Genomic DNA, 15,788 nt, shown 5'->3' with positions numbered 1-15,788 from the left:
ATTCTGGATGAGGTGTATGACGCTCCACGGTGGTGGCTTTCTTCCCATCGATGTCTCAGGCCAGCATCTGGCAGCCTCCTTCTGTAAAGGACTGGACAGGAAATAGTGTGGGCTTGGAGTCAGAGCTATACAGCTCTACAAGTACCAACGCTGCCACCACCGGTGAGCGAAGAGAGAGCAGAGGCTACACGGTAATAAAACTTGCGAAAATAGGCACAAGGACTAGACTTAGTGTGTGGACTGCAGTTTGCCAGACCCGGCCTCATTCTGGGTCATATAAGGATGGCGGGCTCCTTGGACCTCTTGAAGCCAGCCCTACCCAGTTCCAAAGGCTGCGGCCACCTCAGATGCTGGCTCCCTGTATTCTGTTGCCCATGGGAGTGGGAAGGGAAGAACCCGTGAGAACTGGCTCAGACACAGCCAGTTGCCTCTTCCCAAGGGCCCTGCCTGGTTGTCACCAGCAGAAGTCTCAACTCCCAGTCATTTCTATAAAAGACTCACAAGTGGCAAAAATAACAATAGTCTCGACTCACTAGCACGTTGCTCCCCGGTCCCCACGGGCCCTGCTACCTGGGGCCTCAGACAGGAAGCCCGGGATTGAAGAGCTTCTGGTCTTCTTTATTTTTGTCCTATTTTTGTCCTAATTGAGGAAACTCTGGGGGGGGGGGGCGATGGAGGATGGAGAGATGAGGGGCTCTCGTAGGGAGGAACTTGCCTTCAGGCAGCAGGGAGGGGGGAACTTTGGAAACCTGTCTGATTTTTAACAGGAATACTCACAGTTGACCCTTCCTCAGAACCAGAGTAGGGATTTCCCTCTGATTTTCTCCACCTCTTTCCGCACGGATTACTTTCAGAAGTAGAGAGAAAAAAGATGGCCACTTTCTCTGTGCCCATCAAGAAGTGGCATGGGACGTCCTGGGCTGCCTAGAGTCAGAAAACTGGTTTGGGGAAACTGCTGCCCCTTCCTTGCCACTTACAAATGGGCCAGGCTGTCCAAACTCTTAACTCTGACTTCCCTTTGTAAGCTGTGGGTTCCGCTCAAGGTAACTGACGCCAGCTCTCCAGACCAGAAAAACCATGACGGAACGAACCTGTCACGGGACGGCTATGAGAATTCAGGGACAGGACATACAGATTCTGTTCCCAGCACCTATGAGGTGGAGATAAATGTCCTGGACCAAGGTACAGAGTGACTGTGAGACCCTGGGGACAAGCACAATCCGAGGATCATTTACATCCAACCACGAACCCACGTGCAGCTAACCACTAGTGTGCGAGGGAACAGAAGCGTACGATCGATATAGCACGCGTGTGACGGGCACTAAGAGGGAAGAAAAGGGGAGAGAGAGAGGCAGGGATGGCAGGGATAGCATAGCTCAAAAGAACTTACTGAGAAGGCGGTACCTGAGCAGAAGACAGCTGCCGAAGGAACTCAGTGAGAAGCATCCTCTCAGCCCTAAATCAGATGTCTGCATCAAACCCCTCCCCTCAAGGCGCAGGGAGCCACACAGACCAGAAGGTGCCAGAGGTGGTGGCTGACCTCAAGGAAAGCGGTGCGTTCCAGACACAGCGGCTGACGCACATTCGAATTCACAGAGACCGTGACCGAATACATAAGACCTGCACAGGTTCAAACTAGACGAAACCCCCAGCCAATGACCTGCCGGGAGAGGGCAAATCCCTTTTCTCCAACCGAGTCTCACCAGGCAGGCTTGCAAGCCCAGAGCATCTGGCCAACACAAAGCAGACGCCATGGTTTTTTGTGAACTATTGTTTTCTTTTGTCTGGAGAGAGAGAGAAGGAGATACAAAGTTGGGTAAAGAGGGGAAAGACGTAGGAGGAGTTGGAAGAGGAGAAAGAATATGATCAAAATATATTGAATGAAAAAAAATTAAAGCCAATAAATAAATAAATAAAAATCCAAAGAGGCGGGTATCTTCACGAAAGCATTTGGTGCGTGTTAGCAGGTGTTAGTCGTTGTAGAGAACGCCATGCACCATCTACTGTCCCAGTTCCTGCATTTGAACCCAGTCCATCAAAGGTATCCAGCCATGGAATGAAAGAAGTCAGACGGCTCCTCCCACAGGACTGAGAGGTGAGTAGAGCGGCAAAGCCTTAAGGGCTGGGGGCAGGGCTGGGGTGCATGGATCTTTGTGTTCATGTGACTTTTATGCCTGGGCATTTTGGGATGTTTTACTAATCCTACGCCTATGAGTTCACAGATCCCGGAAGTTTCCAGAAGTTGTTGGCAAGAGAGACAACACAGCCCTAGGGAATGACAGTCACTCTTTCCCATCTGCAGGGCTGAAGAGCTGGCCATAGCCACTCCAGCCTCAATGCCTATCAGATGTAGGGCAGAGGGCCCCACTGTCCTGTTATCACACGGTAACAGTGCCATCTGCTGGAGGACAGAGGCAGCTCCTTCTTGCTCCAACACCATTTTTTTTTTTTTTTTTTAACTTTGCCAAGTGTTTAATGAATCAGGGCACTTCATTTTAGGGGTGGCTGATTTTCATTTTGAAATTACCTTTGACCGCCATGTTCCCAGGGGATGTGGTGAGTGTATAACTCTCACCCAGTCATCATCTGATGCACGGTGGGGAAAGAATCTAAGGGCTTAACCCTAATCGCTGTTCTCTTCTGTGTCTTCTGCCCTCTCTTGTCCTCTTGTGCTAGAAAAAGAATGCTTGAGACACATTCTCCTGAGGTCAAAAGGCTATTTACTGTCCCTTGGGCCTTTTGGGGTCCACCACAGGGAGTGTCTTGGGCACATCCATGAGGCAAGACATTCCATTAGACTTAGTTCCGCAGGCCGTTCAGCAAGAGCCTGGCCCGGTTTCCCTACTCCAGATCAGTCACTGAGGTCAGAGCCAACTAATAATTATTGACAGGCATAGAATTTAGTTTACAAATGTCCTAGCAGAGATGCAAAACGGAGAAGGTATACTGTCACCCCTACTGCCAAACAAGACACAGATGGCACACCATTTGCCTGATGAAGAATCCAAGGAAAAGGATCAAAACATGTCCCTAGCTGGGCACAGTGGCCCATGACAGTAAATCCCAGCTCCCTGGAGGCAGGAGGTGAGCTGGTGTAAGTTTGACGTCAGCTTGGTCTACACAGTGAGATTTGTCTCCGAAACAGAACGAAATAAAAAACACCAAAGCACCCAAATAACAACAAGAAAAAAAAAACTAAACCAAACCACCAAAACAAACCCTACCCCCAAAAACAAAAATAAAAACCTCAAAACCAACCTCCCTCACAAAAAAACCCCAATAACAACACCAACAAAAACACCATCAATAACAACACACACGCACATATACACATGCACACATGCACACACACACACACGCACATATACACATGCACACATGCACACACACATGCACACACACATGCACACACACACACGTGCACATGCACGCGCGTGTGCGCACACACAATGTTTGTATAGGAATAACTTAGGCAAGACATCAGATGCATCAACTAACACTGTCTTTCTAAAGAGTTTTACAGAAGACACAAAAGGCATCAGAGACACAGACATGGAGCCAAGAGGTATTCCCTTAGGATTTCAAGCCTCCTCTCTGTGCCCCGGGAATATGAAGGAGACCCTGGGGTGGCCTAGAGATCAGAAAGACAGCATGTCGGCTTTGGATCGCTCTGCGATAGTTGCTAAGCGGGTCGAGATGGTGTGGGATGGGGCAGTGACTCATATCAACGAAGGGAAATGGCTCCCAAAGCCACTACTCCTGGGGTGATAACGCCCAGGCCAGGTCTTCCTTTAGTGATGGGACAGAGGTAAGGCCAGGAGTGTGCAAGGGGAGCAGGCCTCTTTCCTTACACTCGAATTTGAACTTGGATGGCTCAGAACATGGATCCCGGAACTCCATCTTCCAAGGAGAGAGGCTGATGCTTTCCAGCTCCTCGATCAACTTGCATCAATGTTGCACCCCCTGTACACTTAGGCACCCTAGGAAGGCAGTCCTCTTGCCTGTGTAACTGTCCTCCTGGGGGTAGCAGCCACATGCTCTAAGGGTTTCTGGTGATCTTAGCATAGCAGAGGATATGTGGTCCTGAGTAATGTGTCTTTTTACTTCTTTTCTCTTCTCAGAGATCTGAGAAGGGCCGTTTTGGGACAATCTGCTCACCTGGCATTGACACGGAGGAAAGACTGTAGAGACACCTTTGATTACTGGGGACCACGGCTTCTCACTCAGCTAGACAAGGAGTCGGCATGGTGGTGCATTGACAACCTCTAGGGGCAGAGTGGTGCATTGACAACCTCTAGGGGCAGAGTGGTGCATTGACAACCTCTAGGGGCAGAGTGGTGCATTGACAACCTCTAGGGGCAGAGTGGTGCATTGACACCCTCTAGGGGCAGCATGGTGCATCCACACCTTCCAGGGGCAGCATGCAGTCATCCACACCCTCTAGGGGCAGCATGGTGCATCCACACCTTCTAGGGGCAGCATACAGTCACCCATGATGGTAACTGAATGACGGCTGCTCTGACAATGGCAGGCAGACCATGCCCGTTCATCACATGTAGTCCATAATGCAGTGCCACGGTAGCACATCAAAGTCCCCCAGGACCCCAACACATGCTCTGCCATGTGGGTCCCAGGCATTGTCCTAAGGTTTCACCACCCAGAATGACTGACCCCTGAGTGCAGGCTGCCTTCTGATGTCTGACTTGACCGGAGAGCAATGGCAGGCTCGAACCACACAGAGCAGTAAGTGCTAGTGGGTGCTCTAAAGCCTGCCTTGGGCTTTCACACAGCCTAGTCTCCTGCTCTTCCTCCCCTGCTCTTGCCACAGGGAGACGGGCCTTGGTGGCGCTTACATCACCAGCTGAGGTGAATGAGTAGGTGAAATGCTTGCCTCACAAACGGGAGGACCTGAGTTTGACCCTCAGAAGTGACATTAAATGCATGTGCTTGCAACCCCCGCTTTGAGGAGATAGACACAGGGGGATTCCCAGGACTTACTGGCTAGTCTAGATGGCAAGCCCCAGGCCTGGAAGAGGCCCTGTCTCAGGAGTGATAGAAGGAGTGCCTGGGGAATGACACCTGAGGTGGTCCTCTGGCCTCCACAGAACATACATACATACATACATATATAAAAGCGGGGAGGGGACAAAGCCAAACTTCACCTACACTGGCCCTTACTAAATGCTATTTGTGGAAGGGAGCCATTCCTATAGCTGGGGTTCCTAGAGATGCAGGTGTGATCTCTGGTCATGGACACCTGCTTACCCTTACTATGGGTGGCTCTGAGAGCTTAAGCTCACAGGTCCCAGTACCACAGCAATGGGAATTCCTATGGTTTGCACTAAAAGGGATTGCCCCTAGGATCCACTGCTCACTGTGAAAATACACCCAGGTAGGATTGCCAAGGGGAGGGTCCTGTGCTTTGGCTCAAGGGGCTGGACCAGGAACCACTGTCACATCTGATCTCCAACTGAGGACATGCCCCTCCCACCCCTCCCCCCACCCCCATTGCTCCCAGGAGAACTACCACAGTCATTAAGTCTGGAGCCACTAGGGTTCTCTGCTGAGCTGGAGCCCCAAGGCTTTGGAAATCTCAGCAGCTTGGGGAGGAAGGTGGCGCCTGTAGGGAGAGGACACAGACTTTCACCCTAGGGGACTGTGACCTGGGCCAGATGCCAGCGTCTGCTCGGCATTTGCAGCTCTAATGACAGGGTGTTCGGTCTGTGACTCCTGTCACTTCCTCAAAGGGACTGTGCCCTTCCCGAGGAACAAATGCCAGTCTCTCTAAAAGGCCAGGGTAAAGTACCTACCTGAGACTGAGGGGAGGAGAGAGGATGGTGGGTGGAGGTGTCTGCTGCACATGGAGCCTCTGCCTGCACCCTTCCCCACCATGGCTTGACTGCTGAGTGTAGTCGTGTGACTAACTCTGTCCAAGCTATTCTTCTGGGACCAAACATTTAACACCAGGGGATGAACCCTTACTCTATCTTTGCCAGGGCTACCTAGATACCTTGGGGTGGCAAGACTACACACAGAGTCCGACTGGACCCCCGAATGCCCAAGGAGGCAACTCAGGGACATTTAGATCCATCAACACATTAGTGTCTGTGTGAGCAGCTGCCGAGATTTGAGGGTTTAATACTGTGTTGTGGCCTATGAGATCCTTAAAACCACACCCCAAAGAGCACCGGCAGGAAGTGGGAGGGATGCTCTTAGCTGGGGGCAGTGTGGAGGTGTGGGGGTAAAGGGAACGCGCTCAACGACTGGACAGATAAAACCGCCATGATTTGTGACCCCCAGATAGCCACAGTCATGCTTCCAGAAAGTCGTTCTCCAACGGCTTCCTCTCACAGACCCGGCTTGTTGTATGAAGGTGCACGAGGCTCGAGCATGTGTAACGAGGGATGTGTAACTACGGCCCTCCCCTGTCCTCCTCTAGGGAGGGAGTCTGACTTGTGAACGAGAAGGAACGCTGGGACAGGTGCCATCCTGCCGGGGTGAGAGGAGGCTTGGGGGGGGACTGGGAGGAAAGATGGACTTGCCCTGTGTCTCTGAGAGGGTTTTACAGGGAAGGTGACCTCGGCAAGACAAGGCCTATAAGGTAGAGCAAGCCAGGCAGAGGGAAAGCAAAGAGAAATGAAGGATCAAGGCAGATGGTGACAGGGCCCAGCTGCACTGCAGGTAGGGTAGACTGAGCCCAGGAGAGAGGCCGGGGAGGTCAGCTGGGTCAAGAAATTGGGCAGTAGCTTGGGCCTGTATGGGAAGAGAAGCTGTTAGGGGACAAAGCTAGAGGGACTTCAGCGTCTATTTTCTCTTAAGGAAATGAGTTCAGGCTAATCCCCTTTATCTACGTCTTGGCTCTGCATTTCTAGTGGAGTTCATTTAGCTCTACGTATGCCAAGGGATTCCAAGGGAAGCACACTGTGCCTTCTGGGCAAATTTGGAAGTGACAGTGTTTGACAGTCATTATGCACCCACTCCAGTCAGCTGGCTCTCAGTGACTGAGGCTAGGAGCCCCAGACATTCTGCACTGTACTATGTGATTCCATGCTGTGAAGCCCTGCCCATGCCAATGCCATGGCCTGGGTAGGTGGCACTCAGGAGCCGCAGCCGACAACTTATGCAGGCGCCTTTAGCTGTGTGGTGCTTTGAGGGATGTTGTAGACTCTCAGGACAGCCATTCCCTGAAGAGCTGCAGCTCTGGGACCTGGAATGCTTGTCTAGAGAGCTGTGTCAATCATCAGCCTAGGGAGACCTACAGTAAATGCAGATCCTGCAGGCAATGGCTAAGGCACAGTGGTCGGAATCAGCTGGACCTCAGGTTTCTGACTGCACTGTATATAGAAATTTCCTGTAGTGTTTTTAAAGCATGGATTTCTCTGTATGATTTCCCATGATGCAGCGGGGTCAGTCTGTGTAGCCAGCACATAGCAAGTGGGAGAGCAGTGTTTTCCTGTCCCTCTTAGATGAGGTTGCGAAGGGGTGACACTTCTGTTCTCTCAATAAAACATCCCCTTTCTTACATGCTTTTTCCATTGTTTTGTAAGAATTTACTTATTTGTGTGTGTGTGTGTGTGTGCATGCATATGTGTGTATGTATGTGTGCATGTATTCGTGTACATGATGTTGGGTGGGGCTGCTCAGGCAATAGTACGTGTGTGCAGGTAAAAGGACAACCTTGGGGTTCTTCTCTTATTTCACCTTTGTGTGGGTTCCAGGGATTGAACTCAGGTCACCCAGCTTGCGAGGCAAGCTTGTTCTCCCACCAAGCCACTCCACTAGCTCATCCCTTACTTGCTTTGGCTCTGATGTATTGGGAACTACGACCTAGAGGCCGTGCACAGTGGCACACACCTGTAATCTAGCCCCCAGGAGGATCGCTGTGAATTTAAAGCCAACCTGGGCTACGCAGAAAGACTCTACCAAAACAAACTAACTAACAAAAGTGGGGAAGGACACCAAGCATTGACTGGAAGTTACATCTCATGCTAAAACACATGGGAGGTGGAAGGCAAGAGAGACAGATGGGCGGTAACTTCTAAGAAAAGAAAAACACACCAGAGGGGATTAACAGGCTTAGACATTACAGGAAAAGATGACTGAGCTGGAGGACATGGCACCAGAAGTTACCCCAAATAAAGAAAGAGGGGAAAAGACTTAAAAAAAAAACAAGCAGATTTTTGGCAAGCCGTGGGGAATGAGATGTGGGACCTGCAGAGATTTGAAAGCACAGACTGGGGACAAGAAGGATACACATTGAAAAGTTTCCAAGTGTGCAGGCTGGGAAGGAGGCTAGTTATCAAGCGCTGGTGTGAGAGTCAGAGGGCCAGAGTTCAAATTCAGGTATTTAACTCCGGTTAAAGCTGGGCAGGGTGCTGTGTGGTCCCAGCTAGGGGAGGTAGAAATGGGAGGACCCCTGGGGCTTGCTGACTGGCCAGAAGTTGAATTGTCAAGCTCCAGGCTGGTTGGGTGTTTTTGTTTTGTTTTTTTCAACTTGACAAAAGCCAGATAATTTGGGGAGGAGCCTCAAAGCAGGAATTTCCTCCATCAGAGTGACCAGTGGGCAAGTCAAAAGGACCATTTTCTTGACTGCTGATTGATTGGAAAAGCCCAGCCCATTGTGGGCTGTTTCATTCCTGCAGCAGGCTGAGCAAGCTATGGGGAGCCGGCCAGGAAGCTGCACTCTTCCATGGGCTTTGCTTCAGTTCAAGCTTTCTGTTTCCTGCTCCAACTTCCTTCACAATAGAACCATAAAGGGAAATAAACTCTTTCCTTCCCATGTTGCTTTTGTGGTCATGATGTTTATCACAGCAATAGAAAGTCAACTAGGATGGTTAGTCTCAAAGAATAAAGGAGATAGCAACTGAGGGAAACCCCCTTTGTCATCTCTGTGTATACATACACATAGGGACTCACAGACACACATCACATCACACACACACATCACACACACACATCACACACACATCACACACACACACACACACACACACATCACACATACACACACACACACATCACACACACACACACACACACACACATCACACACACACATACACATACACACACACACACACACACATACATACACACACACACACACACATCACACACACACACACATACACATCACACACACACACACACACACACACACATCACACACACACATATCACACACACATATCACACACACACAAACACACACATATAACTCACACAAACATACATACAACACACAACACACCTATACACATATCACACACACACACCACACACACATCACACACACACATCCACACACATCAGATACACACACATCACACAAACATATCACACACACATCACATACATACACACCACACACACATCACACACACATCATACATACACACACCACACATATACACATCATACACACATAACACAAACACATCACACACACATCACACAAACACATCACATAGACACATCACACACACACCACACACATAACACAAACACATCACACACATCACACACACACACACACACACACACACACACACATCACACACACACACACACACACACACCCAACCCACACACACACACACACATACACACACCACACACACACACACACACACACATACCACACACACACACACACACACCACATACACACAAACACACACACCACACACACATCACACACACACATAACACAAACACATCACACACACATCACACAGATGCATCACACAGACACACACACACACACACACACACACACACACACACATATATACCACACACACACACACACACATAACACAAACACATCACACAAAAACATCATCACATTTCAAAAAACAAACACACAAACCCAGATTTAAGAAACTCAGTAAAGGGGTTGGGATTTAGCTCAGTGGTAGACAAACACACAATCCCAGCTCAGAAAAAAAAGAACCAAAAAAAAAAAAAAAAGAAAACAAAAAGATTCATTAAAAAAAAAAAAAAAAAAAAAAAAAATTAAATAAAAAAAAAAAAAAGAAAAAAAGTGCAAGGCCAAAAAAAAAAAAAAAAAAAAAAAAAAAAAAAAAAAAAAAAAAAAAAAAAAAAAAAAAAAAAAAAAAAAAGAAACTCAGTAAACCCAGAAAAAGATGGGGAAAGAGACCCTATCAGCCCACCCTCACTCAAGAGTTGGGGCCATACTGTAGACTCCCTGCATCTCTCGGTGACAGGCTAGAGGCAGGGGAGAGAGGAGAGAGGACCGAAAAAAAACAAAAACAAAAACAAAAAACAACAAACAAACAAACAAACAAACACCCCAAAACAGGATAAGATGGGAAAGTGTGGTGAATGAAGGTAAAACAGCGGAAGCGATTGGGGAGCGAGATGAGTCACACTTTCCAGTCCCTTTCCTGGGAACAATGGCTCTAAGTGCTGTCTCTGGAATAGCTAGGTCCCTACCATCCCCTCTGAAGTCTCCAGTTATTGTCACCCCTAGACCTGGGTTCCCTCAGCTCTGCTGAGCGCGTCCTCCTCGTCTCAGAGCTTGGACCCATTCTGGGAGAGGAAGGCAATCAAGGGCAAAGTCAGCAACCACAGCAGGTGCTGGAGCTCGCAAGACAAGGTCAGTTTTCAAAGCCACATTAGACGGACATTCCAGTGGATCTTACGCCCGCCCTGGTGCGGCGTGCTGGAGAATGCTCACCCGCTGTGGTGTCAGGTCAAGGAAAAACTCCCAAGCTAGAGTAGTGGCCAGGCCAAGTCCCTGTCACTCAAGAGTCAGGGTGTCCTTATGGTACCACCAAGGTGCCACAACCACTGCCAGTGGGACAGCGGGTCCCTGGCGGGTCCCATTCTACCCACTTGCTCCTACCGCCCATGCCATAGTACATCAACGGCTGGAGCAAGGGACCAGAGCAGGAGTGCCCAAGCAGAGAAGGCTGAGGACCTACCTGCCAGGTCGGGAGGACCTTCTCGATGTCGTTCAGGCTGATACCATTTCCATCTTCCATCTTCCCCTTGCCACACCTAGACCACAAAAGACAGAACGGTGTTGGAAGTGGCTCGCCAAGCTCTTGCCTCTGCCTGGCTGCGGGTCAAGAGAGGCGTGGCCTGCTCTCCCCCACTCACGCAAGGAAAGGATCCAGAAGTGGATCCCTCCTGCAACACACATCTGAAGGGAGGTGAGCGATGAATTCATTGACACCCCCTTCTAGGCACAGCCGCTAAGCTCCCAGCTAGTGACTACCCTGCCCCCACAATCCCTAAAAATGCTGGTTCATTTGGCCCCATTGCACCAAAGGGGGAAAAAATCAGCAAACAGAAAGACCAAACAACCATCTGAATGTCACACAGGCAGGCGGGAGATGGCAGAAAACCAGCGTAGCCTCCCTCTCCTTCCTTGTCTTCAGGCCGGTAATACCAGTCACTCAGCTACACTGTGTGTTCTGTATTGGGGTCTCTGTGGGTGTGTGTGCCTGCAGACTGGGGATGCTGGCCCAGCTCACTGCCCAGAGCTCTCACTTTTTTGCATATTTAAAGGTGCAGCTACTAGCACCGGACAGCCAGAGTTTGAACTCCAGACACATCCCTTCCTGAGGGACTTTGCAAATCACTTTCTTATACCTCCGTTTCTTCATTGGGAGGTTGGGAGGAATCGCAGGGTCTGAAATCATAACCTGGTCGGAGGATTAAAATGATGAGAACACAGGACACAAGGTAAGTATATCCCTTCTGCTGCAGTCACTTCTACTGTTGTCACGCTGATGCAAGGGCAGAGGAGCAAGGAAAGCAAACCAGATGTGGTTCTAGACAGACACCTTAGAGCTCTTGGTAAGTGTGAACTGACACTCACTTCCTGGTGCTGTGAGCCTGACTTCCACTAGAGGGCAGCAGAAGACAAGAATCCCAAAAAGTCTGGGGGGGGCGTGTGTGTGTGTGTGTGTGTGTGTGTGTGTGTGTGTGTGTGTGTGTGAGAGAGAGAGAGAGAGAGAGAGACAGAGACAGAGACAGAGACAGAGAAACAGAGGGGGGGGTTGTCCTGGAACTCAGACAGGAAAACAACCTGGCAGGTCAAACTAGCAAAGGCTTAGGTGGAAGAAAAAAGGACCTGAACTTGGCCCCCATTACACCATTCTTTTCTTTATCACACATGGTTACACAGGGCTAGGGGCCTAGCCTGGCACCTAGGTTCATCAAGCAGGGAATTGGTGGGAGATAGCCTATGGAACCGTGGCCAGTACCCCATCCAGGGCACGAGGTGGTGCTGCAGGAACCCAGAGGGGTGGGGTGTAGAGGTGATGGGCAGAGAGGGCAGGAAGGAGGACAGCCAGAGAGAGTGGTGAAGAAAGTCACAGGTCACCGAGTGGGAGGCACGGTAGAGCCAGGCGTTCAAACCAGTTACATTGCAAGCTGGGCCTCAGGCTTCGTTTGCTGGGGAACAAAGGATTCGTTGAAGAAGAGGGCGTGCAAAAGAGGACACCGGATGGTCCAAGTCAGGGTGGGTGGAGATGGAGCAGGCGGGGCACGAGGAAGGTGTGGCAGGTGACTAAGCAGCCATCTTTGGGCTAATCATTCTGCCTGACAGTGACAGGCTGGCCTGCAAAAGCAACAGCTGTGTGCCTCTGGCCTGGGAAAGCACCAACTGTGTGCCACTGGCTGGGAAAGCACCAACTGTGTGCCACTGGCTGGGGAAAGCACCGACTGTGTGTCATTGGCCTGCAAAAGCACCAACTGTGTGCCACTGGCCTGGGAAAGCACCAACTGTATGTCATTGGCCTGCAAAAGCACCAACTGTGTGCCACTGGCTGGGAAAGCACCAACTGTGTGCCACTGGCCTGGGAAAGCACCTACTGTGTGCCGCTGGCTGGGAAAGCACCAACTGTGTGACACTGGCTGGTGAAAGCACCAACTGTGTGACACTGGCCTGGGAAAGCACTGACTGTGTGCCATTGACCTGGGAAAGCACTGACTGTGTGGTACTGGCCTGGGAAAGCACCAACTGTGTGCCACTGACCTGGGAAAGCACTGACTGTGTGGCACTGGCCTAGGAAAGCACCAACTGTGTGCCACTGGCCTGGGAAAGCACCTACTGTGTGCCGCTGGCTGGGAAAGCACCGACTGTGTGCCACTGGCCTGGGAAAGCACCGACTGTGTGCCACTGACCTGGGAAAGCACCGACTGTGTGCCACTGGCCTGGGAAAGCACCAACTGTGTGGCACTGGCCTGGGAAAGCACCGACTGTGTGCCACTTGCTAGGAAAGCACCAACTGTGTGCCACTGGCTTGGGAAAGCACCAGCTGTGTGCCACTGGCCTGGGAAAGCAAGCTGTGTGCACCAGCTGTGTGCCACTGGCCTGGGAAAGCACCGACTGTGTGCCACTGGCCTGGGAAAGCACCAACTGTGTGCCACTGGCCTGGGAAAGCACCAACTGTGTGCCACTGGCTGGGAAAGCACCAACTGTGTGGCACTGGCCTGGGAAAGCACCAACTGTGTGCCACTGGCCTGGGAAAGCACCAGCTGTGTGGCACTGGCTGGTGAAAGCACCTACTGTGTGCCACTGGCTTGGGAAAGCACCAGCTGTGTGCCACTGGCCTGGGAAAGCACCAACTGTGTGCCACTGGCCTGGGAAAGCACCAACTGTGTGTCACTGGCCGGGAAAGCACTGTGCTGTGTGCAGGCCATAGATGTCGAGAAGAAGGCACTGGGGAACTGGCCCCACTGGAATAGTTGCCGCCAGTCTTTAAGGTCTCATGTGCATAAAACACTCCTGGGAACTGAACCCGCCAGGTGGAACTCGATGGCAGACTCCATTGAGCAAGTACGGGCCTGGCCTTTGCCCTTTCACCCAAGCAGTGTGAGGTCAGCAGTGGGCAGTGTACAGGGGTCAGCTCTGAGCCCTAGGCTGCCTGGCCAGGGTGAAACCTCCTACTAAGCTGCAGGTGTGGTAGGCAGGTGGTGGCTGCAGACCAGCTGAGTCACTGCTGCCAGTGGGGTTGCCAAGGCAACGGCTCGCTCCAGTTCTGTCCCTCTACGGGAACACAGGCTGTGGGAAGCCTTGGCAACCTGCTTCTGAGGGAGGTTGCAGTGGCTGGACACGTGGAGCCCATCCTCCACACGGCAAGGCTAAGGGGGACCGAGTTCCTGTCCTAGCCACAAGGTGGCCACGGGGCCCTGCCCGTAAATCCTGAGTAGTGTGATAAGTCCAGGGCCAGGGTGTCCGCTCCTAAAAGTTGAGCCAGCTTCTGTTGGTGGGCGAGCCTAGACAAAGAAGCAGGACCTGCAGCTGGTGAACAGAGGTGACCTGGCTTTAGACAGGACAGGGTGTTGGGCCCAGAACAGTCTTTCCTGTGCAGCCATTAATCAGTACCTCCCACAGCCTGCTCCCGAGGAGGCTGCTCATCTGTGTGTGTGAAGCTGACACACCTTGTGATGGTTCCTATATGCTCTGCCCAGGGAGTGGCACTATTAGAGGGCGTGGCCCTGTTGGAGTAGGTGTGTCACTGTGGGTGTGGGCTTTAAGACCCTCGCCCTAACTGCCTGGAAGCCAGTGTTCTGCTAGCAGCCTTCAGATGAAGATGTAGAACTCTCAGCTCCCCCTGCACCATGCCTGCCTGGAAGCTGCCATGTTCCTGCCTTGATGATAATGGACTGAACCTCTGAACCTGTAAGCCAGGTCCAGTTAAATGTTGTCCTTTACAAGACTTGTCTTGGTCATGGTGTCTGTTCACAGCAGTAAAACCCTAACCAAGACACACCCATTCGCCACTCACAGACTGAAGTACCACGGTCACCTACATTTCCCAGGTCTTAGCTTTCCCACTGGTGTCACCAGACATGCTCCCATGGGACACACCCAGGAGGGACAGGAGCTGCCCAGGAGACATCTCCACAGTGCTCCTTAGAGTTTTTACCCTCCAGAGCCCCTCATTTTCACCCCATTCTGTGGGTATTTCATTGAACCCTTTCTGAACCCCATTACTCTGGCCTGTAAAACATGGAGAGACCAGCACTGCTCCCAGGTTCCTGCTCGGTACCTCGTATGCCACCAAGAGGTATGGCCTCTACGGATGGGAAGGAGCAGGGCAGCTGCCAGAGGACACACGACATACAGTAAGACATCCCACTGTGTCCGTTGTGTTTTGGGTTAGAGTAACAGAGAGATAGGAGCGGGCAGCAAGAATAGGAGGAAAAGCAAAATAAAATTGTAATGGTAAAACTGCATCCCAAAGTAGGGAAAAAAACCAGAAGTCTTTTATATTGCTAGTGTGGTGTACGAAATTCAGCTTTGGGAACACGTTATAGTTCCTGAAAAAGTCACCCAGATTTCCTGCATGGCTGAACAATCCCTCAGGAGGGACCCAAACAGATCCGGCTCACGACGGAATGTCCCAAGCAGTAGTTTGTCTGAAAGCCTATAGGAAAGGAGCGAATCTTCACCCATGGATGAAAGAATGAGCAATGGTGGAGTAACTGGCACCATGGAGTATCACTCAGCTACTCCACGGAGTAGCTACTCCACCGAGTGTTACTCAGCCACAGAAAGGAATGGTCCATGCATGCCGAGAGAAAAGACGACAGACAGAAAGGACACGAATGATTCTGATTCTATAATACCCAGGAAAAATAAATTCACAGAGACTTAAAGCAGACTGGTGGATATCAGGGGGTCGGGGAGGGGCTGGACATGAGGTTATGACTGGAAGTGACTCTACGGGGTGGGGGCAAGAAGACAGAGGCAATGATTTCAGAACATGGCAAACACGCTCAATGATGTCAAACTGCGGTTTAAA

General features: G+C 50.9%; 1 protein-coding gene across 5 annotated transcripts in view; it reads right to left on the bottom strand.

Annotated features, from left to right (window-relative positions):
* The window catches only part of Ctif (cap binding complex dependent translation initiation factor), a 269,187-nt gene that overhangs the window by 163,554 nt on the left and 89,845 nt on the right, over positions 1 to 15,788 (bottom strand). For all 5 annotated transcript variants that reach the window (XM_032886116.1, XM_032886118.1, XM_032886117.1 and 2 more), the window contains exon 6: positions 10,950 to 11,025. In XM_032886116.1, the coding sequence (XP_032742007.1) occupies positions 10,950 to 11,025 (76 nt within the window). The remainder of the gene's footprint in view (positions 1 to 10,949; positions 11,026 to 15,788) is intronic.

Source organism: Rattus rattus, chromosome 15 (assembly GCF_011064425.1).
Source record: "Rattus rattus isolate New Zealand chromosome 15, Rrattus_CSIRO_v1, whole genome shotgun sequence".
NCBI classification, from domain to species: domain Eukaryota; kingdom Metazoa; phylum Chordata; class Mammalia; order Rodentia; family Muridae; genus Rattus; species Rattus rattus.
This window is presented reverse-complemented; position numbering and strand designations above follow the sequence as displayed.